The 26,023-nt window shown below is 31.5% G+C and overlaps 1 protein-coding gene across 2 annotated transcripts in view; it reads left to right on the forward strand.

Annotated features, from left to right (window-relative positions):
* Window positions 1-26,023, forward strand: part of LOC145259294 (protein Hook homolog 3-like) — a 184,972-nt gene that overhangs the window by 82,396 nt on the left and 76,553 nt on the right. Inside the window, exons 6-9 of one of the 2 annotated variants that reach the window (XM_080117166.1) lie at window positions 4,346-4,491; window positions 7,854-7,910; window positions 13,661-13,717; window positions 21,012-21,101. In XM_080117166.1, coding sequence (XP_079973292.1) covers window positions 4,346-4,491; window positions 7,854-7,910; window positions 13,661-13,717; window positions 21,012-21,101 — 350 coding nt within the window. The remainder of the gene's footprint in view (window positions 1-4,345; window positions 4,492-7,853; window positions 7,911-13,660; window positions 13,718-21,011; window positions 21,102-26,023) is intronic. The other variant, XM_080117167.1, reaches the window with a different exon arrangement.

A 26,023-nucleotide genomic window follows, 5' to 3' on the forward strand; every position in this document is an offset into this window, starting at 1 on the left:
CTTTCAAGCTTTTCTCAGTTGGCAGTTTGGATTTCATTGTCACTATTTGTCATCAGTTTTGTTTTATATACTGCTTATGTACATGCGATCTTAGTAAAAAAGTAAACTACTTTCCATATTGGTCTGCAAAAAGAATGTTTTATTAATTAACTTTTCTGAGTGGACAAGGGAACACGCGAGTCTTATCGTTGAGCTGAGCTTGATTGCTTGTCCTTCCAAATGATGTCCAACAAAGCTGACTTAAAGAGGATTCAGGCCTCAGAAATACGAAGCCTCAGAAGACTGCGTGGCATCTCTTACAAAGACAACATAACCAATGAGGGTGTCAAAAACAGAATAAGGCAAGCCATTAGTCCTTATCAAGATCTTCTCACCACAACCAGGAGGCGCAAACTAAAATGCTTCGGTTACGTAACAAGACGAGAAAGGCTTGCAAAGACAGTGCTCCAGGGAACAGTCAGAGGAGGAAGAAAGAGAGAAAGACAGGAGAAGAGATGGGAAGACAACATCACAGAATGGACAGGATTGAAACTGATCGAGGCGGTCAAACGTGTGGCGGACGGTGTAGGATGGAGAGGACTGGTTGACAGATCATCTGTAGTGCCGCAACAGCAACTGCCACGGAGCAGGTGAAGGTGAAGGAAGAACTTATAATTTTAGTTTTGGCGAATTGTCTAAACTATTAGTGTAAATGGTATATCCTTATTTTCTTATGAATCATTGCTTAATTAAGGCTAAAAGCCACTGAAGAATAAGGATTAATATGCATAGATTGACAGTTGAATGATTATTATTATGAGAGGATTGAAAGTGAAGTTAATTGATATGATGGTTGACAAGTTCTTGCTATGAATGTTCCATCTTTGTTTAACAATACTAAACTAACACTGATGATGCCATATCGCTACTATTATATAAAAGTCATTTTGTATGTGTGGGTTGCTTCCTCATAGGTTCCGAAACGGCTGAGCCTATCTTTTGTAAATTTCACATAAAGGTAATTTATATGTCTGGCAATGTTCTTAGATATGTTTCTATAGAAATTCATCTGATAAGTATCGAAAATACAATCTTAAAAATAGCTTTTCTCTCTTCTAAATAAAAAAGAATTTTTACAGGGGAATATTTTACATTACACCGACAAGAGAGATAATAAAATTTCAGCAAATGATTTCTTAAAAAAAAAAAAAAAACAGATTTATTATCTGCTTAGTGGTAGAGTATTCAACTACAGAATGAATGAACCCTTGTTCAAGCCTGAGTGTACCTCACCATTTTATTTTAAGTTTTTCTTATTAATGAGTTCAATTTATGATAAAAGAAAAGGTACCATTTAAAACCGTCACAAATCATTTCTTCGTTTACATATTTCAAAACTAAACATTAATCAGAAGTGACTTTTCCAGGGCATTCATTGTCAAGCTCAAATATCAGCTGACATGATATTGTAAACAAACACAAAAGGAATTTGATGAACAACATTATCATGATTATTTTTTTTTATTTTTTTGCGAATTAGTCCACCGGACAAATTATTCCTTGTACTATAGAGGATTGATTCTATAATAATACATACGCAATCTGAATAAATTAAAATATCATGTTTAAGCGTATTGTACGGCCGGGCAACACCGGGCTTCAGCTAGTATGCATATACTATTAATATCCTAGTGCTTGTTTTTTTAAATATTCTTTTTCACCCCCAAACAAAGCATATTACTGCTTGAACATAGGGGGCTACTATTTGGGATCATGTCTAACGGGTGATTGTGGGGAGTTGAGCAGCATGATGTCTGTTCACATTACATTTAAACTTCTGCATGTCAGTTGTGAAAACAGGAAGGGAATTCCTAAATCGAGGGAAGAAACTATCAGAACACCCCATAATTTTAATATACCATATTTCTTCAAACTGAAACATAATTATCAAAGTATACTTATGCAGATAGATATGAAAAGTCTTAAAGTTTGTGCCTATTTCCATTCTATGGAGGCTAGGCGTGAACGCAGACCCCACAATTTTATTATACCATCACTATTTAAGTTAAAAAATACTTATCAAGGTATTATTATGTACATCTATATCAAAAACACTTGTAAACGTTTTTTTTTTATTTTTTTATTTCCATACTTTGTGGACCAGGCGCGTACGCAGATCCCACAATTTTAATGAATCATCATTATGCCAGATCAAACATACCAATTCCTGTGTCTCGATACATCTTCTATCATTATATGTGATCAGTTTTCTATAATAGTCAACCATATAGGAGCCTATTCATGACCAGACACACACACAGACGTTCAGCTATATATATATATATATATATATATATATATATATATATACTGTTATTAGTCCCATAATCTGCCAAGGCCGTAGGGGCGCTGAATGGTGGACATGTTGGCTCCAGTTGATCTGGTTTTGGGCAACTGCTTGGGTTAAATCAAATCTTTTTCCTGTCCAGTCAAGGATCTTGTCAGCCCACTTCTTTTTCTGTCTGCTCCATCTTTTTCACTGGACTGTTCCTTGCAGAATGGTCTTTATAAATCCTTCTGAGCGTATTACATGCCCATACCATCTGAATTCTTTTTTCACAGTGGTCATGACGCACTTGTTGATCGACCTTTTTGCAGACTTCATTGTTGGTGACATGGTCCTTGTATGAAATGCCAAGGAGTCTTCTGAAGCATCTCATCTCTACTACTTATAGGTCTGCGTTCAGCATTCATACCTCACATGTGTAAAGCATGATTGAGATGACTCGTGTTCAGTAGCTTCAAAAAGACCCGAAACCTCATGGGTTTACAGAAGCATTCGCAATGGATCGAATCGAGTGGAGAAAAACCATTCGACCAAGTCGGCGTCTCAAAAATTCAAACCTCAAACTTGAGGAAAGCGACAATAAACATGTATCAGTAATAGTAATACTTTGGTTCCGAGAGGAATGTTTCTGTCTTAAGACTATATGGAGAGTTAGTGCTTGATTAAGGCTAAAATCCCTTGAGGCTAAGATTTAATGAGATGGATTGATTGTTAGTAGAATGGTCACAAACATTATGGGAGGATTGAAATTTGATGACTTATAAAGGTAGTTTATGACAAAGATTTATTGACATATTTAAACATGACTGTGTGTAGCACTAGGTGTATCAGAATTTTTGTAGGAATGTTTGACACCCCTAACACGAAACTGCGAAGAAAATATAAACAACTCGTAATTTCTCTTTTAAAAGTGGGTTGTTTATTTTCTTTGTGGATTATACTTCCAAAATAAACTATTAAAGTTGTTTTAAAAGTAATAGAAATATTTTTTTTTATTTTTTAAAAAACAGTAATGAATTTTACGAACTCAATATTTTTCAATTTTTAAACTTTAAAAATCTATCAAAATTTTTCTGTTGATTCTATTTTTACAATATTTTCAGGGTCAATGTGAAATCTTACGCTCTTTCCAATAAACCGAATATAATATTTTATACAAACGTTTTTTTTTTTAAATATACGCCTCCCCCCCCCCATTTTCAAGTGTCTATTAAAAAATAAATAATTAATTTACTCACCAAAGTTTTATATATCACAAATTGAAGAGAAAAGGTCAATAAATAATAAATTCAAGTTTAAAACAAAAAAAAGTAGTGATTTTTATAAATTTACCTGTAAAGTCTGAAGTTTAAAACCTTAAAAAAAAAAAAAAAAAAACCCGTTTTTTTTTTGTTTTGTTTTTTTAATGAAACCTTGGTCCTTGCTCCTTTAATTGAAAAAAAAAAAAATTAGGGCTTGAATTACATTTTTCGAGGAGTTATAAGCTTGGAAAGACGAGGTGGAATTATTCACTATTTTTCACGAAATTTCTGACACTGTGTAGCACTTAGGGAATGTGGTCTCTTCTGTATGTTAGGTTTTCAGGATATTTTTTTTTTTTTCATTTCTGAAGAGTTTCATTTGGAACAAGGGGAAATAATCACAAAGTTTATTGATGGTTTGCAAAACTTTTTGGTAATTTAAAATCAAATTATTTTTTCATTTTTTTTATTTATTTATTTATTTATTTTTATTTTTTTTAGAAATGCTATTTTCAAACATTTCAGAATATTCCAAATTAACTTTTTTAAAAATTTATTTCGAAATTGTAATTACAAGAGAAATTTGTCTGTTTTCCAAAAAAAGCATCTAACAAAACGAGCCCCCTCCCTCCTTTTGAAAATCTAAAGCAAGTAGATTAATTTTACTTTATAGATGCTATTCTAATAATCGAATTTCTTTCTCTCTTGTATTCGCAATTGTTTGATTGAAGAAGATGAAGTGTTTGTATTTTTCTTTTCATTTTTTTTTTTTACATAGCTGAAACAAGCAGCATGAAAGACTTGGTTCGCTTTCTGCAGCTTCTTCTCGTTTGTGCCGTTTATTGTGAAGAGAACACCCATATTCACCAAATCATGGCAATGGAAGAGTCAGTACAGCAAGTTGTGATGCAGTTATTAAAAGAGGTAAGTGCTAGCAGATGCAATCACAGGTGGGGAAGAGGCAACCTTAAAAATTTGACTTACCATGAGGAGGTTGGGGGGCTGGAGGCATTCTACCACCGGGCGATGCTGGTTAACGGCTCCTGCTAGTTCTTAATATTGCCCGTACTGAGGATTAAACTTTTGACCTCCAGAAGAATGTCACTTAAAACTGAATTTTAAAAGATACACCTGAAGAAGGCTGAAGGTTACGTCAGCCAAAATGTAAGAATAAAATGCAAGAACATTAGTTTAAATAATTCAAATAATACATGTATTTTTTTTTATTTCAATATTTAATTAATAGCAAATTAAATTTAAAACAAAAGTAACTGCAAAGGTTCAAACTTCAAGCAATTCATGTTAGAGGTAAATGATTTTTTTTTCATGAAAGAATGACTTCCTGTCTCCTTCCCTTCATATATACACACACACACACACACACACAATTTGACTTTTGACTTAGTTGAAACTGATTGCAGATGCTTTTTTGGCTTGCAACAAAATGTAGTATCACTTGTGGGTAATGACCCTTTTCGTCTCTTAACTTTCTTTTTCTCATACAAGTGACGTTGCAAGTCTAGCTCTGCTCTATTGTTACTTTTATGGTAGGTGCTCGACTGAGCTCCAATCTGTTTCCTCCCCATAAAATGTTTGTAACAAATACTCGCCTAGCTGCAATAACCGTCAACAACTCCCCTCACTTTCTATTTGTGCCTAAAACTAAATAAAAATATAAAAATTCCATGAGCAGAGTTTTTTTTAAGGTCATGAATGCATAAGTTCAGTCATTATAACAATGTAATTTGCAATCCTTTCTGATCCATTCGGGTGGAATAAAAAAAGCAGGCATTACTTTTGGAAGGTCCCTTCTTATATTAGCTTTCTGTAGTTACCAAGTGCCAACAAAGTAAAAAGCAAAAAAAAAAAAAATGTCTATACTTTATTATACCATCCCTATTTGCAGATATTGACTTTATTATACCATCCCTATGTTGCAGATATTGATGGTGTGGAACTCTTGAGAAAGCAATGCTCCTGTCATGGATGTGTGTCAGAAGCAGACATGCATATTGAATTCCTGGCAAAAGTGCATTGAAAATGGTGATGACTATGTAGAAAAATAAATTCTTGAGCACAAAATGTAACTCGTTTTAATAGTGCCACTCCTATCTTCTGTAGCTCTTCAACTTATTCGACTAAAAAAAACAAAAAAAACAGTAGAAGACTTTACTTTTGGAACGACCCTCATACGTTATATTTGGATGCAGGTCAGGCTGAACGAAGAACAATGAAATTGTTCTCCACAAAATTTGCATCTTAAAAAAATCATATCCGTTCGCCTAAGGAGACTAACCAGCTCAGTGATTGAATCACTCTGTGGGTATTAAGGTCCATATTAGGATTCACACAGGCTTGAAAAGTTCTTGAAATTTTACTTTTGCCTTGAAAAGTATTTATTTCTTATTACCTTCAAAACTCCTTGAAAATATGGAAAATATCTTGAAAATAACGTCACAATCGTATTCGTTATGCCCAGAAAAATTTGTGGTGAAATATTAAAATAAAATCGAAATAAATACTGTTAAATTATTTTTTTTAAATATTTATAAAAATACCATTAAAATATTTTTTAAACATTAAAAATGAAATCAAAATATAATGCTCTGAAATTGCATCGTATTATTGTGGATACAAGAGTTACAACCCTTTATCATAAAACTACCTGATGTTTTCCATATAACAGCATGGAGTAGTTTTGTGATAAAGGGACATAACTCTTGTATCCACAATACCAGAAATTCAAAATTTAAAAGTAAAATGAACACAGTGTAGGCAATATACAATGGCGAAAACCACATTTAATCACGCTTGGTTGGCCAAATATAAGTGGGCCAGGGAATGTAAATATGATTATCAACAGACTTTGTTGGGTATGTAAAAAAGCATTTGCTTTGAGCAAAATGGGTGAAAGTGCCTTGAAATCGCACATGGCTGGCACTAAATGCAAAACTGTACCTCTATAAGGCCACCATTCGTCCATGTATGGAGTACTGTTGTCACATTTGGGCTGGTGCATCTGCTGCTTGTCTCTCACTCCTGGACAGGGTTCAAAAGAGAGTTGCCAACCTGATAGGCCTTGAACTGTCATCTAGGCTTCAGCCTTTGTCCCATCGACGAGATGTTGCATCCCTCTGCCTGTTCTACAAATACTTTAATGGTGAATGCTCTGATGAACTGCAAACACTCGACGTGACTACCCCTGACAAACCCGACAAGCAACTCAGTCCCACCCCTTTACAGTAGAGATCCCTAGGAGTAAGAAAGCATTTTACTCCAATAGTTTCTTCCTCAGAACTGCAAGTTTTTGGAACTCCCTTACGGGATTCTGCTTTCCCAACTGTACTGATATGCAGAAGTTCAAGTGTAATGTGAACAAACATCTTGCTACTCATCTCCCTTCATAATGCCCCGCAAATTATGTCCCCGATAGTAGCCTCCTACTTCAAAGTGGCACTGTGCCTTGTTTGGGGTTAAAATTGAATAATAAAAAAAAAAAACCCCGAGATTATATAACCAAGAGTATAATTATATAATCATAATTTCATTTTCTTTTTTTCTGTTTTTTTTCAGTGACAATGTAATCCAAATCAATCAATCGTCCCACTCACTCCAAGAATTGTAATTTTTAGTCGCGTGCAAGCGACTCTATGAGTCACTCCGTCGGTCTGTCGGTTGGTCTGTTGGTCCGTCCGTAACAATTTTTTGCTTGGCTTTGTTGGTTAAGATCAAAGATCTGTTGTTAATAGATACTGTTCTTAGCTTTTTAAGCTTTTCTTGACCTTTTGGCCAAGATAAAAGTGTAGTATCTGTTCTTACTACATGCTGTACTTATGTTTGTAACTTTTCCTTGGCCACATAGCTAATATAACGTTCCAAATTCCCTAAATCAAATAATTTTTGTGATATAAAGTGGGGGATCACTTTTCTGTATTAATTTAATGTAAAATGATCACCCACTTTACAACCAGTCAGTCTCAAAGCCATTCAAGTCATTCTCCAGATCATTCAAGTTGTTTTTGAAGGATTCCAGTTATTTTTTAAGCATTCGAGTCATTCTTAAGGTCATTCAATTCATCCTTAAGTTCATTAAAGTCATTCTAAGTCATTTACTTTTTATTTATTTAAGTCATTTCAGCCCATTTTTCAGTCATTTTTGTTTATCTTTAAGAAGTTCATGTCAATCCTACATTCACACATTCATTCATTACACAAGAGCATGCGACTAATAGCTATCGGCCTTGTTTTCAATCTTTTTAATTTATGTACATGTGTATTTCTTGTAGGTTGTTGGAGAAGATGGAACATCAAATCGGAATGAAAACTTCTCAGGAATTGCAGATGTAAGAAAGACTTGTTTTGTTTTTTTGTTTATTTATTTTTTTTCTAACATCAAGAAAAGATGTTTTTTTGTTTTGTTTTGTTTCTTTTACATAGAAGTCACCACTTATCAAGGCCTGGAAGCCACTCGAAGATAAGGGTTATTGCGTGTACAGTAATCAATGGGATAGTATCGTAGTAATCGTTAGTAATGGAGATTTGATAAAGTGCCTTACTTAAGGGGACGGTTCATCAGGAATTTGTTTATGTTGGACTTGAAGACATCTAAGTTGTAGTAAGGTTAAGAATCAAGATAGCAGGGTAAGCTCATAGAGAGTGAAAATTTGTGTTATGAATGCAGAGGGGTGGGAGGCTGTCTTATCTATGGTGTGTGAGTAAAAGGGATGAGAGAATTTAAGAAACCGAAATGTATTCTGATAGATTAAATTTTGTAATGAAATTACTTTTTAAATAAGATTTTTTAATTTTCATTTGCACTATGCGATTTTATGTATCTGAATTTTTGAGATGAGGATTGATAATTTGCATTCTTCGGACTACTGTTCTCATCTTGTCTTATTTGCACAATGTTTCAGTCAATGTAATCTCAGATCTTCTCAAACTCAGGCAATCTGTACAAGGTTTCAAACAGAACCCTTTATTTAATCCACAGGGGTTAATATGCTCTCGTTTCATCAGTCAAGTAATTCGCTATTATATTTCATAATATTGCCCACATGAAGGTTTAAACATAAAATTACAGAGTTGGCATGCTCTAGTTCTGTCAGCCATGAATGGGTAGAGCTTCTAAGTAATTCGCAATTGTATTTTGAGTGTCGCCTATACTGAGGATTGAACTTTTTATCCCCAGACGATTGTCACGTACCACTGGATTTATACTATCTATTTATATATATATATATATATATATATATATATATATATATATATATATATATATATATATATATATATATAAAGTATTAGCATTTGTGTGTGTGTGTACAATTCTTTTATAGCTCACACCACTGGACCGATCATGACCAAACCTGGCATGATGATGGTCCTCCACCTAGAGACGGTGCACCCCATCTTCTATAAGTAGTAGCGTTCATGCGTGTGTATACAACCCTCCTATAGCCCACACCACTGGACCAATTATGACCAAACCTGGGATGATCATGGTCCCCCACCTAGAGATGGTACACAACATTTTTCAAGGTCAAAGGTAACTTACAGACTAATTAGCATATTTCAATTTCAATTTAACAGTTGAATGTAGAAACATCATAAAAACAGCTAAGAAAAATGCTAAGTAATGCTTTATTATGATAGGAAGTATTATTCTGATGGGCATTATCATTTACCATGATAAAATCATGAAAAATCCAAGATGGTGACAGAGAAATCCAAAATTCCAAGAAATTATTAACAAAATATGGCTTGTAGCATATCTAATTAAAGGAAATTTTGTACAGATCAGAATTATGTTTACAGGTACATTAAATTAGCATACTAATTAGCATAATTAAGTTTCATTATAACGGCTTCAAATAGAAGCATCATAAAAATTAAAAAAAAAAAATGGGAGATAAGGCTTTATCATCATGCGAAATATTCTGATGGACATTACCATTTGTCATCATTACACAGTGAAAAATCCAAGATGGCAACTAGGAAATCCAAGATGGTCACCACAACACGATTCAAAGAAATTATTTAAAAAATATGGCCTTTAGCATATAACATGAAAAGAAAATTTTGTACAGATTAGTTATGTTTTTAAGTATATTAAACTAATTAGGATAAGTAGTTTCATTTTAATGGCTTCAAGTTACCATGACAATTATCAGGTGAGTTTCTCCACTATTTTTTATAATTTTTTATTTTTAAGTAATTTTCTTGTTCTCATGTAACGCTTGACACTACTTGTTTTTTGAACAGAAAATTTATCGAGGTAGGTAAAAGAGTAACTTGCCTTTGGTAACATTTATTTGTTATGTATTTGTTTTTTGGCCACTTTTTCATACCTCTGTGGATTGTAAAACAAACCTGATAAAAGTTATCCTTTTACTTAACTGGATAAGTGGTTTGTGTGTTTTAACTCCTTTAAAAGCTTGGTCATTGTTGGCCATTCTTTTTCAAAGAATTTATTTTTTTTTAAATATTCTTGTCCTTTCCATAATTAAAACTTATGTTTTCTAAATAATAAAAATAAAATGAATACTTTGTTTGTAAGTTAGTTCACAAACACTTTTTTACTGATTTTTTGTGCATGTCTCGGCACACAAAAATTCTTATGTGGTTGTAACTACTTCTATCGAGTCATGCATAAGTTTTTATCCAATTCTTTTCAAATTTTAGGACAAAAGAAATTAATATATTCGCTATTAAATAGCCTTTAAACACAGTTTCTATCTTTATTTATCTTTGTACTACAAAGCATCAACTTTGAGATATTCTAACTTTTGACTGGAAAGACGTACGGCTTGTGTTCAAATTCCATAGCAAAAACAATTCTTTTTCCTGATTAGCTAAAACAACTAGAAACATTGTCGACAGTTACAACTTCTGCTTTGAGTATTTACGTGAACACACCCCGACCGCTTATTTGCAAAAAGTTTACCGCCAGCAGGCATGATATGCTGGCATGTTTTATCGTTAATAGTCAGATTTAAATATCGCTTTCTTTGAATATACAAAGCACAACAAAAATATTAAAATAACATTTTAAAGTAAATTTTATTGTGAATCCAGTTATATAAGTTTTATTTTGATGGAGGTAGGAGAAATATACTTATTACTGATTTAAAGACTATGAGTGTCAAAATAAGTAGCAGGGTGTGCCTTGTCCAGCGCAGAACATTATGGTGTCTGGTATTGCTACACACACGCGCGCGCATGAAAGTGAATCATGGGTTTACTTTTGGCAGTCTCCTTACTCTTGATCCTTTGTCTTTTAGTATTATAGATATTGCAAACAAGGAATAATATACCCACGCATATTATGTATAAGCTACCAGACTGCCTAGCATTGCCTAGTCATAAAATATTCTTAATTTGATATTTTAATTCATGCAGATTTTCTATTTATTATTATAGAACCAATACTCTATTGATTATTATATTGTACCCAATATACAGTAGTGATTTCAAAAGTTAAAAAAAAAAAAACTATGACTTGAATACCATCAACTAAAATCATAACCAAAACATTCAGTCCTGTAGTGTTAGTCATTACTGCTTGAGCTATCGTCAGATAGACAAAATGTTAAAATTTAACCGACTTTAACACATAAGTGTATATAACATCCGCTTACTGCAAGGGTGCCCGTGGAGCAAAGTACAGCGCGAAGCGTGGGTATCTTTGCTAGTGTTCTATGTTTGTTTTTTATTTTTAGATTTTGTAACACAGCTTAGAACGTCTTTTGAAATAGACAATTCAAGATGGACTCCTTTTGGTGTGAAGGTTTGGCTGTTTGTTTAACAAGTAAAAATTTGAAAATTAAACAAAAATGCAAGAACTGTCATCAATTGGACTAAAATTAAATATTTGATTGATTCCACTATCCCTAACTCTAACTCTACCTTTATTTAATCCCTGGAGGGTATCATGCTCTCCTTCCAAGTAAGTTTGGGTATTTCGAGTGTTGTTCATACTGAAGATTGCACTTTAAACTCCCAGAAGAATGTCACTTACAACTGGATTTATACCTAACAGAAAATTTGAAAATTAAACAAAAATACAGCAATTATAATGAATTGGTCTAAAATTAAATATTTCGTTGATTCCACTACCCCCTTTAAATTTTATTTTTTTACGCCCAAAATTCACGACAAAGCTCTGGCAAAAATAGCAACTATGCTAAAAACCAAGTAAAAGTGGCACTAAAAGACTTCACATGCGTTCAATAGACACGAAATACAGAAATACAAATAGACGTTAACAATATAAGGAGACTCATTATGTACAACTCGCATATTTATACTCGTATAAATTTAGCTCAGCATACAACGTCCTAAGTAATTCGCAGTTGAATTTTGAGTGTTGCTTGCACTGAGGATCGAATTTTCAGCCTCTAGAAGAGTATCATTTAAAACTGAATTTTATGATTGCATCACCTGAAGAAGGCTGGAGGTTAAATTAACTGTAACGTTCTGAAAATAGCACTCAAGAATATTAGTCTGAATATTCCAAACAATACATGTTGCAATTTCGATTTTAATATTTGATTAATAGCAAATTAAATATTAAAAAAAAAACACTTATATTTCAACGTAACTTTGATGCGAGATACACACATAAAGTTATCTCGTATTATTTGGATGATTTGCATTATTGTTATTTCACAATGTTTCAGTTGATATAAGCTCTGACCTTCGGTTCTATCTTTTTGAACCCAGAAATCTTTCCATCAAACTCAAGAGACTGTACAGAATTTCAGACGGAATCATTTATTTAATCCACGAGTTAGCATGCTCTCGTTCCGTCATCCATGACCGGATAGAACTGTTATGTAATTTGCAATTGTGCTTTGAGTGTTGCATGCGCTGAGGATTGAACCTTTAACTGTCAGAAAAGTGTAACGTACAACCGAATTTTACTTTATGGACAGAAAGATTTCTGAGTTTTACAAGATACATCTGAAGAAGGTTGGAGATTACATCGACCAAAACGTTATAAAAATAACACTCAAGATGAGAACAGTAGTTTAAATAATCCAAATATTATATTTCTTTCGTTATTTTTATGGCAAGTGCTCGTCTTAACTCCAACCTATGGTCTCCCTTTGTCATACTTTCACAAAAAACACTTGTCTAGCTGAAACCACTATAAATAATTTTCCCCACTCTTTATCTATGCCCAAACCTAAACATAGATTCCATGAACAAAACTTCTTAAAAATGCACGACTATTGAACTCTCTCCCCATTACCTGCTTTCCAATTGACTACAATATAGTTGTCTTCAAGTCCAATGTAAACAAGTTCTTGATGAGTCGTCCCCTTAAGTAATCCAATTTACTAAATTTCCACTACTGTTTACTAAGATATTGCCCCATTGACTACCGTACACTCATTAGCCCTTATCCTCGAGTGGCCTCTGAGCCTTGATAAGTGATGACTCCTTTCTAAAATATATATAAGCATTGAGCAGTCAGTTGTGACAATTTCTTGTTGACATAAGCTACCTTACCTCCTCCCAAAGGAGGAAATAATGCCTGAAAGAATGGTTAGAATCACAGTACTGGTACATTACTTGCTCCTATTGCATCCTCCAAAAAAGGAGGAGGTAATGTCTGGGAGTACGGTATCATGACGAACACCACTACCTGCCTCTTCCAAAGCAGAAGTTTATGCCTTAAAGAGGGGTCTTATAAAAACAGAAGAGATATTAAGTTACTAACTCCAAAGGAACTGGTAATATCTCTTCGAATGAGGAGGTAATACTAGGGAGGATGGTTCCATGACAAAAGAACAGATTTTTACACTACCCTTTTCACTCTGGATCAAGCACTGAAGGATAATAGTAAATTAAAAAACAAGTAATAGTAAAGTTTCAGTTTTAGACAGACAGATACCAAATCTCCACCAGTAATAGATGTCTGCCTACGAAACAGTTTAATCTATGAATACTTAAAGAGCTTATAAGAACTTAACGCATGAAAAACTTTCATTATGAAAATTGATCAAAAGGGTTGATATGCCGTAAAACAAAAAATAACCCCCACAAACTAAAATAAAAAGTAACTTTTTTATTGTTTTTGTTACAGACATTTGATCATGATGATCCGATTGGGAGTTCCGATATGAATCGTGCAGGTGACCAAGTGAGTACACCGTATCATCCCTTGTGTGTAATGTTTTTGTTTTTTGCTTTTTTGTTTTGTCTTTAAGTATTTTGTTTGCATTTTTCTTTACATTTCTGTTAGATTAGTATTTCCTTCTTTTTTTTCTTTTTTTTTTCTTTTTTTTTCTTCCTTTTTTTCTTTTTTTTTTTCTACCCCCCCCCCCCAAAAAATGCCTATTGCTACTTGGAACATAAAATGCTACTATTTTGAAGTGTCTATCAGAGAACTGTGGGAAGTTGGGCAGTGAGATGTTTGTTAACATTACATTTAAACTTCTGCAAGTTAGTACAGTCGGAGAAGCAAGAAACAGGAAGGCAATTCCAAAGTTTAGCAGTCAGTGAACAAACTATTAGAAGGCTTCCCATTATCTAGAGACCTCAGCAGTCGAGGGGCCTCAACTGCTTGGAAGTATGTATATTGATGGGACACAAGTGCATTGAATTCATCAGATTACACTCCGTTAAATTACTTGTAACTTCAAAATAATCTCCTCCGGCTGCAATGCACTTGTTGTACCTTTCCAACAACTTCTGGAAGGGCCCCACGGAAGTCCTCTTGTGTGGGTGTGTCAATGACTCTTGTGTCACAGCCTCTTTCATCTTCTCAATTGTCTTATAACGACAGCCTCTAAGGTTTTCCTTGAGCTTAGTAAATAACCAAAAGTCATAGGGAGCAAGGTCTGGGCAATAGGGAGGGCGAGGAACAGTCTTGATGGACAGCTTGGTCAAATAGTTTGTAATAAAGATGATCTTCTTTGAGCACTCTTGGGACAAACTTTGTGCAAATCTTCCGCATCTTCAATCCCTCATGAATAATTGTAAGCATAGTTCCCACACTGACATCAAACTGTGCATTTATTGTCTCTATAGACACACGACAGTGCTTATTCATAAATTCTTTATTTGGCCAATCAACTCTGGTGTTCTGACTTCATTACTCCTCCCACACCTCTCATCATCCCTCAATGATGCCTTCCTTCCTTGAATCTCTTATGCCAGTAAAAAACTGATGCTCAATTCATGCAAGATGGTTCAAAAGCAGTCTGAAGCATTCCATACGTTTCTGTGGCATTTTTTTCAAGTTTAAAACATAATTTAATTGCATATCGTTCTTCTAAAGTGTTCTCACGTTCAGATTACATTTTTTAAATTCACCAGCTGTGACAATCAGGCTTTAGTAGAATGTATTCTAATTCTTGCTGTAGCTGTTCATTTGAACGTGAAATCATAAAAACTGGTCAGTCATCTCATAAGATGTATAGCAATAACATATTAAATTTTCAAGAGACTATGACGATTTTAAATGCCTGTACAAAAAAAAAAAAAAACTGAAGGCACTTTGTACTATAGACTATATTTAGGTTTGGAGCACCACATCTGCAATAAGTTGATAAAACATAATGATATTTTCTTCATCATTTGGTGGATGCTCTGAGAAGTGTTTAGTATGACTCGAACCAGGATTGAAACCAGATCTCACTGCTCATTAGCCAACACTAATCATTAACATAAACTAGTGGGATTGCCTCGGTGTTTAGCTGATGTAGTAAGGACCCCCCTCCCTCAGGGGGGTCAAAACAACAGTAGCAGAGCTGCCCGGGTGTGTATAGGTGGTGTAGTAAGGAACCCTGAAAAAAAAAAAAGTGGGGGATTGGTAGCAAGCAGGCAGGCTCAAACCCATAATGCAAAGGGGAAAAAAATGTTTAAAAAAAAGTGACGTCTTAGCCGATGTCTCCATGGCCCGACCGGCAGTCAAGAGCAATTAAATTAAGTGAAGTCAATCCATCGGTGAGAATGACTTGCTAAAATGTCAACGAAAAAATCGACCCCTCCTTGTACAAAATGGCTGGGTTCAGGGTGAAGGAATTAATGTTTTTGGCCGATTTTTCGATATTTGTCTGCCGAAAGGTCGAGCTTCAAAACGGTACTGATCTCGTGAAAATTTGTCGCCTCTGTCGAACGTTTTATGCACACACACACACACACACGCACACATACATACATACATTTAAACAGACAGGTGACATTTATATTATAGATGAGCAGGTTTATACTTTCATCTTACGATAACACTTTCAATTTTATACTTTTCTTAAAACTGATAAAATTTAGAAATGCATTTGTAATTTGCATCTTTTAAAAAAAATTTTTCACTTTTTGCTTCTATTTCTGATGTTTTAAAGTTTTGCTGCTTGCGATAACAATCTGGCATGATTATCTTTTTTATATATGATAAACCCATGATGCAATAATCCTGTTTTATTTTTATTTTTGCTTTCTGCTCACAATTTTTTTATTTTGTTGTTTTTGTTTTAATTATGAACACTTCATGTCAGCTTAACCATTTAAAATCATAGAATTTAATTTTGTTACAATTTTACAATTTTATAAATTTCTAAGTTTAATTTTCTTTTTCTCTCTTTATGAATTATCTGATCAATGACTTAATATGATTTTTAAAATTTAGAAAAATTATTTAAAATATTTAAAATAACATTTTTTGAAATATTTAAAATAACATTTTTTGAAATATTTAAAATAACATTTTTTGAAATATTTAAAATAACATTTTTTGAAATATTTAAAATAATATTTTTTGAAATATTTAAAATAACATTTTTTGAAATATTTAAAATAACATTTTTTTTAAATATTTAAAATAACATTTTTTTTAAATATTTAAAATAACATTTTTTTTAAATATTTAAAATAACATTTTTTTTAAATATTTAAAATAACATTTTTTTTAAATATTTAAAATAACATTTTTTTTAAATATTTAAAATAACATTTTTTTTAAATATTTAAAATAACATTTTTTTTAAATATTTAAAATAACATTTTTTAAAATAACATTTTTTTAAAATATTTAAAATAACATTTTTTAAAATAACATTTTTTTTAAATATTTAAAATAACATTTTTTTTTTAATATTTAAAATAACATTTTTTTTTTAATATTTAAAATAACATTTTTTTTTTAATATTTAAAATAACATTTTTTTTTTAATATTTAAAATAACATTTTTTTTTTAATATTTAAAATAACATTTTTTTTTTAATATTTAAAATAACATTTTATTTAATATTTAAAATAACATTTTATTTAATATTTAAAATAACATTTTATTTAATATTTAACGTTACATATTTTTAATCTTTTAATTTATGATGTAAAGTTTTCTTTTTAATTAAAAAAATAATATATTGATAAAAATTGAATTAAATAAAAAAAATAATGTAATGAATAAGTTTAATATTCAATATCCTATTTTGAATAAAAAAACAAACAGCATGCATCTTTTGGCATTTAACAGATTTAATATATAAAATTATTTTATCGGATCTTTCGGAGTTTGTCATTCTTATTAACTACCGTACTATAAACTAGAAATTTAAATCTTTTGCTTAAAAAATATAAACTGTTTTTGACTATTTTTAAAAATTTTCAATTCATTTAACTTAGTTCTATATTTAGATTGATTGCTGTTAATTTTGGAAGATACAGTGTTTCTTTACACCCTTCACAATTCCGATATTTAAATAAAAAAAGTTCAATTTATAAAAAATGAATTAGAATTCTTGTCTCAGAATAGGACAGATAAAATTAATTTTCCAAACAGAACAGTTTTGTACAACTTTTATGTCTTCTATCACAGAGATTAAAATAAACATACTAAACCTTATGTCTAGAATCCGTATTCTAATTTGGATCAGAATTCAATACATAATTTTGATTCTAAAAAAGTGTTCGAAATTTAAGGCTTTAGCTTAAGGAATCTTAAGAAATTGAAATTTAGGGAATCTTAATTCATTATGGATCAAATTCAAAGCAATTCTGAAATATTCACATTTTTAAATGGGAGGTTGTGCCCATATTATGTGTCCTAAAACCTTTTAAAATACTCAAATGGAATTGAAGGTTATCGTCAGCTAACGTACTTCCTATTTTATGGTGTAGCACTATCAAAAGCAGTGATAGGACAAATCAGTTCCTCCACCTTTTTTTCTCTCACGCCATAAATTATTTATTTTGATTTCAATAATTTCATTTGTTATTTTGATTTCAGTAATTTTATTTGTTATTTTGATTTCAGTAATTTTATTTGTTATTTTGATTTCAATAATTTCATTTGTTATTTTGATTTCAATAATTTCATTTGTTATTTTGATTTCAATAATTTCATTTGTTATTTTGATTTCAATAATTTCATTTGTTATTTTGATTTCAATAATTTCATTTGTTATTTTGATTTCAATAATTTCATTTGTTATTTTGATTTCAATAATTTCATTTGTTATTTTGATTTCAATAATTTCATTTGTTATTTTGATTTCAATAATTTCATTTGTTATTTTGATTTCAATAATTTCATTTGTTATTTTGATTTCAATAATTTCATTTGTTATTTTGATTTCAATAATTTCATTTGTTATTTTGATTTCAATAATTTCATTTGTTATTTTGATTTCAATAATTTCATTTGTTATTTTGATTTCGATTATTTCATTTGTTATTTTGATTTCGATTATTTCATTTGTTATTTTGATTTCGATAATTTCATTTGTTATTTTGATTTCGATAATTTCATTTGTTATTTTGATTTCGATAATTTCATTTGTTATTTTGATTTCGATAATTTCATTTGTTATTTTGATTTCAATAATTTCATTTGTTATTTTGATTTCGATAATTTCATTTGTTATTTTGATTTCGATAATTTCATTTGTTATTTTGATTTCAATAATTTCATTTGTTATTTTGATTTCGATAATTTCATTTGTTATTTTGATTTCAATAATTTCATTTGTTATTTTGATTTCAATAATTTCATTTGTTATTTTGATTTCAATAATTTCATTTGTTATTTTGATTTCAATAATTTCATTTGTTATTTTGATTTCAATAATTTCATTTGTTATTTTGATTTCGATAATTTCATTTGTTATTTTGATTTCGATTATTTCATTTGTTATTTTGATTTCGATTATTTCATTTGTTATTTTGATTTCGATAATTTCATTTGTTATTTTGATTTCAATAATTTCATTTGTTATTTTGATTTCGATAATTTCATTTGTTATTTTGATTTCGATAATTTCATTTGTTATTTTGATTTCGATAATTTCATTTGTTATTTTGATTTCGATAATTTCATTTGTTATTTTGATTTCGATAATTTCATTTGTTATTTTGATTTCGATAATTTCATTTGTTATTTTGATTTCGATAATTTCATTTGTTATTTTGATTTCGATAATTTCATTTGTTATTTTGATTTCGATAATTTCATTTGTTATTTTGATTTCGATAATTTCATTTGTTATTTTGATTTCGATAATTTCATTTTTATATATTCATCAGCATATATTTATTAGATAAATTCAAATGAAAAACTTTGATTTTAAAAATGAAAACAAATGTTTTCACTTTTATAATGTTATAAACATATTTCTTATAAAATTTCAAATAAAATAAAACTTTTTTAATTTTGTCATCAAAAGTGCAAATAAAAAATAATTGTTATTTTTATCTTTTTATAATTTTGTTTATTTTTATTGTATACTTTTTGATAATGTCCTTTTATGTTTTTATTTCAATCAATCACTTCATAATAGAAACACTAAAAAAGAATAAAAAGCAAAAGGACTTGCCTTGTCGGTAGCACTACATCGAAAATTAGGAAGTATGTTAGCTGACTATAGTTGAAGTAAAATTTTGGGAATATCTATTAATTAATGTCTCATGCCTATTGTTAAAATTTTACAAAAATAAAGTTTCAGAAAGATCTGTCACCCCCATTTTATCCCCGTCACATAAAACTATATTGAACTAAAACTTACATTTTGACTCCTAGCTATAGCTAGCAGCTTTATAATTAGTTGATGAGTCATGATGATTAGTTAATTAGTTTAGGAATTAATCTTGTACATAAAAATATTAACATATCTAACTTGAAAGAGATATTGTGGCGCAAGTTTTAGAAATATTGAAGGTTTAGAGCTTTCGTAACACAGTTGAAATGTGCTTTTATTAAAAAAAAAAAAAAAGTTTTAGTAAATTTTTACCTTAACTGCAATTCAACACTTACCTTTAAAATGATGACTTTACTCAGGTTTTCAGGTATGCTGAAAATGAATATCACATTCAAATTTAGAGCAGAGTAGTAGTTTTCTGGATATTAAGACATTTTTTCCAATGTCTTAAAGAATTTCAGTGACTTGCCATTCTTAACATGGGGAGAGGGATTTTTTGTAATGCACATGCATAATAGTACTTGTTCTGTTGGGAAAAATATATGGCCCCCAGTGAACACATAGGGGATTACATTGGATAATAATAGTCTTAATATCCAAAAAATTATTTATTTGCCCCAATTTAAATATATTTGTTTTCAGCATACCTGAAAACCTATCCAAGTCGTCAATTAACGATGAGAATGTTGAGTTGCAGTTAAAGTGAAAAATGCCTAAGTTTCCTTTTTTTTTTTTTTTTTTTGCATCGGACTACATTTCTGAATTTTTGAGATGAGGATTGGTTATTTGTATTATTTGGAATCTTTGGATTCGGATTTGGATTTCATTGAGTGTTATTTTTATGTTTCGGTCAATATAACCTCTGACCTTCGTCAGGTGTATCTTGCCAAACTCGGGAATCGGCAATGCCATAGTAGATAGAGTACTTGATAGATTTAGTTGTAAAGTTACGCTCTTCTAGAGATGTAAGGCAGCACCCAAAATACGATTGCAAATTGCTTAGGATTTCTGCCCAATCATAGCTGATGGAGCAATAGCATGCTACTCCCACGGATTAAATAAAAGAGTTCCATTTGAAATTCCATTGCAGATTTCTGAGTTTGACAGAAAATTTTCCCTGAAGATGGTCAGAGATTATATCGGGCAAAACGTTGTGAAAATGACAGTCAAGATGAGAACAGTAGTCCAAAGCAATACAAATAATCAATCCTCATCTCAAAATTCAGAAATCATTGGCTTAATGAATCAAAATAATTTAATTTAACCTTTAATGAATTCTGATACCAAAAATTGTGTTGTTGTAATTCATCGCACCAACACATTTTTTATTAATCGGTAATGCTTTTGTATTCAATTTTTATGTTTCCTTATTTGTTTTGTGTTGCATTTTTGAAACCATTTGTTGCATGCCACCTGAGTGTTTTGCATGTCACCTCCTGTTCTATATCTATTTATTTATATATATATATATATATATATATATATATATATATATATATATATACCTACACACACAGCCTGACTCCTCCGGTGTCTCCACATGTAGCACGCAGGACACTGAACAATCCGATGTAGAACCTGACGAAACAAAGAAGGAACAAAAAAATGTAAACTAACAATTTTAATATTAATTTTTCACTTAAATGCATTTTTTTTAACCTTTTTGTTTATTACCTCCCTTTGTTATCTTCCCTTTTTTTTTTTTAATTACCTCCCCCTTTCTTTTTTTTTTTTTTTTTAATAATTACTTAAATCTGTTGGGTTTTTGTCCAGAATTCCCCCATATTAAAAAATGAAAATAAAGAAAAAAATCTGCATGATGTACTTACACATGGTGAAACAAAAATATCATATTCCAAAAATTAAATTGGTCAAGTAGTTTTATTTTTAATTGATTTATGGGGATTTGTAGGTATTACAATATAAAGCATGCAAGTTTGAGTTATTGAGTTATTTTCCCTTTTTTTTTTTTTTTTCTTAGATTATTTTCAAAATGGTGGACAAAGTAGTCGCTCTCCTGTTACTCATAAAATTTGATTGTCTTATTTAATTTTGGAATATGACATTTTCGTTTTTTTGCCAGTACATGCATCATACAGATGGTTCTTTTGAAAGTTGTGTTTGAAGGCTATATTAATGCATTTTGTGGAAAACACCATAAACATGAGTTAGTATATAAAGAATAATGACAATATTAGAAGGAATTTTCAATAATTTTTGGTACTTGTACAGTTTAATGAAGACATTAAAAAATGAAAATATCTAAAAAAAAAAATTAAAAAAAAAAAAGGTTATATGGTACGTATCCGTTATGGAATGAAGTTCTCAAAAAAAAATTTCACTTAATTTCATCAAGTATTTTTTTTTTTTTTTTTTTTTTTTTTTTTTTTTTTTACAGCGAAAAAAAAAATTTGTTATGATACTGAGCAAAAGATCTGATTTTTAGGAAGAAAAGCTAGTAGTAGAGATGAGGAGGGAGTGCCAGCGCTTTAGACTGAGTTATCTCCCCCTGGCGTGTTCAAAAAATTCCAAGATGGCTGCCTTCAACATGCTGTCATAAAAACGTGTTTTTCCGCTGTAAAAAAAAAAAAAATGCTCGATCAAATTAAATTTTTTCTGGAGATCTTCAGTCCAAAACAGATACATACAATATAACCTTTTTTTGATATTTTTTAATGTCTTGATTAAACTGTGCAAGTGGCTAATTTTCAATTATATTAAATTCATTTACCAACATAAAATGTCGTACAATATGGTAGGTGTTAATGTCCCTAATTTTTCGAAAGTAGTATCTTTTCTTCAGGGGAGAAAAAAGAAACTTGTACAACTGTTTGGTGAGGCTTTCTTTTGTCTGTTTTATTTTTATTTTATTATTTATTTATTTCCAGAAGTCAGAATCACAGACTGGCTGTCAAATCAATTTCTAGGATACGAGTTTTGATGGATATTAAGTATTGTTAGGAATTATTGTACCTTTTTTTTTTTGTTTAAATGTATATAAATGATTAATTTTTTTAAAGTGTGTATTTAGGAGTGTTAATGATTGCTTTATTAGTGTGGTGTAATATCTGTTTATTGAAAATTCCTTCTAATATTGTCATTATTCTTTTATATGCTAACTCGGGTTTATAGTGTTTCCCATGAACCGCGTTGATATAGCCTTCGGACACAACTCCTTTCACACTACACACAATGTTTCAAGCAAACTACAGCATCCTTCTCAGAGTGTTCTTTTATTTTATTTTTTACTCACCTTCGCCCGAAACAAGGCATATCTCCACTTAGATGTAAGGGAGCTACTAATTTGGATCATGCCTCAGAAAGATTAACAAGATGTTGGTTTATGTTACATTTGAACTTCTGCATATTAGTACAGGGAAGCAGGTAGCAGGAAGGGAATTCCAAAGTCCTGCTGTTCCAGGGGAAAAAGCTATTAGAGTAGAAAGCTTTCTGGTATTTAGGGACCTCAACAGTGAAGGGGTGAGATTTTGTTGCTAAGTAGGTTTGTCAAGGATATGTACGTCGAAGGGGCACAAGTGCAATGAGTTTATAAGAAATTTATTTTTAATTTAGAGGGAATTTTGGACCTGAACCAATCTATTGTTATACTAAATCTGAAGTTGATTAATTTTTGTTTCTCTTCGGCTTTTTCCAATATACATTTAATCAATTGGTTTGATAATTCTAAAGGTCGTTGAATGGAATAAGAACAATTTTTGGATGGCAATAAAACTTTTTAAAATATTTCTCTTTGCTTCGTGGTAAATGTGTAAAAAAAAAATTAAAAAAAAAAAACATGTTTAGTACAATGCATAGTTGCTATGCATGTGTACGACATGCCTACAATGGGAAAAATATTTAGCTAAGAGGACAGAATCCTCTAAAGAAATGGGCTGCTAACATCTTTGAAATAGTAATGTTTCCTTGGATATCAGGTTTTTCATACTTATATTTAAAAAAAAATAATGTCCTTTTAAATACAAGATTCTAGACAGTAAATTGTTATGTCCATAGATAAACTGACCCATGATTTTTAAATAGGTGGGTGTATGATCTACCACAAATAGTGTGTGTGTATATATATATATATTTCTCCAGCAACTTAATTTCTTTTCTCTTATATATATACTAGCGGGGGGTACCCGGCGTTGCTCGGGTGTTTGTAGGTGTGTGTGTGTGTGTGTGTTGGGGGGGGAGCAAATCAGAACAAAAAGGAAACTTAATAGCGATTTTAAAAATGGAAAAACAAAAGGGGGGCTGGTGGCAGGTAGGCTCAAACCTAGAGCCTTGAGGCCAATAGGCTGAACCTGAATACCTGCGCTATGGCGACAGTGGCAATGTAATAGTGATTAAAAAGTGAGTCAAGTCAAAAAAGAGTAAGTGAAAGATGTTTTAATCGACAGGTGGCCGCTTAATGAGGTCATCGCGGGAGCATTACGACGACGTAAGCAATGGCTATTCAACAGTGAATATTTTTATTGCGGGACAGTTTTTAATGATTGTTTTTGAGGGGGGAGCGGCTCCCCCGTTTATTATTAGGGGAGGAGTAATAAAGCAATTGTCTGATATGACAGCAAAGCCAACATTGACCAAACGTTTAGCTGGATATTCAAATCGAGTTTCGATTTTCTTTTTTTTTATTATTATTATACTGAAAAATGAAAGCAACACACGGCGATCCAAAAATGTGGAATATTTAACGTTTCAAAATCGGGCAAATTAAATAGACAGGCAACCCCTGTTGTTAAGTCGTAGATATTACGATTTAGAGGTCATATAAAGTTTTTAGAAGGAGCAAGCCGAGCGAGCAGCCCCCGGAAAAAAGCCTTTTGCGGACATACACAAAAAATGTACATACATACACACACATTTTTCGAGTTAACAATGGGCGTCGCCTGTCTATTTAATTTGCCCGACTTTCAAAAGATAAATATTCCACATATTCAGATCGCCACATGTTGCTTTCCCCTTTCAGTATAAAAACAGCAAAACTGGATTTGAACCGGATGTAAACATCACTGTCAACTATCCCGCAGTAAAACGATTTGTCCTCATTAAAAACTGCGGAATAGCATGATGTTTGACATTCACTTTTTAATTGCTCTTTGTTTGCCAAAAGTGTGTTAGGTAAAATCCACACAAATAAATTTCACATGGTGAACCACGCCGCTGATGTCATCAAGAAAGGAGATTCTCAATATATTGAGAAAGGGTTTCTGCCATTTCTTTAGATATGTGTTCATTTGTTTTCCTGTCGTGTCTGTTATAGAGCGTGGTGTCATCAGCATACATACCCATCTCACAGACAATTTTGTCAGGGAGGTCATTTATGAATATTAGGAATAACAGAGGTCCAAGGATAGACCCCTGAGGCACTCCCGCATTTATATCATATTGTTTAAGTTATTAAGTTAGATCCGTATCCAAGGAACATATATCTAAAATTTCAAGTGTTTAGACCCAAAATTGGCGGAGGAGTTTGGTAAAGTTCTCAAAGGTCAAATCGTTGAACTTTGACCCTTTAACAGCCAAATTTCTAGCCGGAAACCGATCGCAAAGATTTTCCCAAATCTCAGTAACCTGTATATCAAATTTCGAGTCTGTAGACTGAAAATTGACAGAGTTATTGCATAGGGAAATATACACACACACAAACACGTTCACTTATATATATATATATATATTTTTTTTTTTAAGTAAGCACCTATTTCTTTGCTTGAAATTATCTGACCTTGACTTGTGAAATATTATTCTAGTAAGATATTCAATGTCTCTATCAACTGCACCACAAGCCCCAAATGATTGCTGAGAATGCAGTTAGGAGATTCGAAGTTACTATCTGCCGCGGTTACCACCTGACGAAGGCCAGAGGAATAGTTGGTTGAAACGTCGTGAAACAACAGCTAATAAAGATGAGAATAATAGTCCGCAATAAAGGAATTAATACTACAGTTTTATTTTAAAACTTTTATTTATTACGATGCGTTTTGAATGAATTCAATTATCTACAAAAGTGCATTTTTACCTAAATGCAAGTTGGGAATAATTTACACACACACACACGCGCGCACATATTTGTGGTTTTAGCGGTTTATAATATTTTCAATTATTATATACGTCTTAATCATGTTGACACCCCGGTTTTCGCCAAATCACCAAAGTGAAGCAACAATGAAGGAAACCGAGGCATGTGCATGCGAGTATTATGGTTTTTTTTTCTAAACAGTTTATTTCCTGTATTAATTTATTGCCGTCTTTATTAGTTGTTGTCGACAACTACGAATGGCAGTAATTGCTGAGAATGCAGTTAGGAGATTCGCAGTTACCACCTCACGAAGGCCAGAGGAATAGTTGGTCGAAACGTCGTGAAACAACAGTTAATAAAGATGAAAATAATCGTCCGCAATAAATGAATTAACACTACAGTTTTATTTTAAAACTTTTATTGAAAAAATCAATTCAGGTAACTTGATTGTGCAGTAGAGCTGACATCTATTCAATGTAGCTACCTTCAGCTTTAATCACTGCC

This window comes from Euprymna scolopes, chromosome 34 (genome assembly GCF_053919585.1).
Source record: "Euprymna scolopes isolate OS-2025 chromosome 34, ASM5391958v1, whole genome shotgun sequence".
Classification (NCBI taxonomy): Eukaryota; Metazoa; Mollusca; class Cephalopoda; order Sepiida; family Sepiolidae; genus Euprymna; species Euprymna scolopes.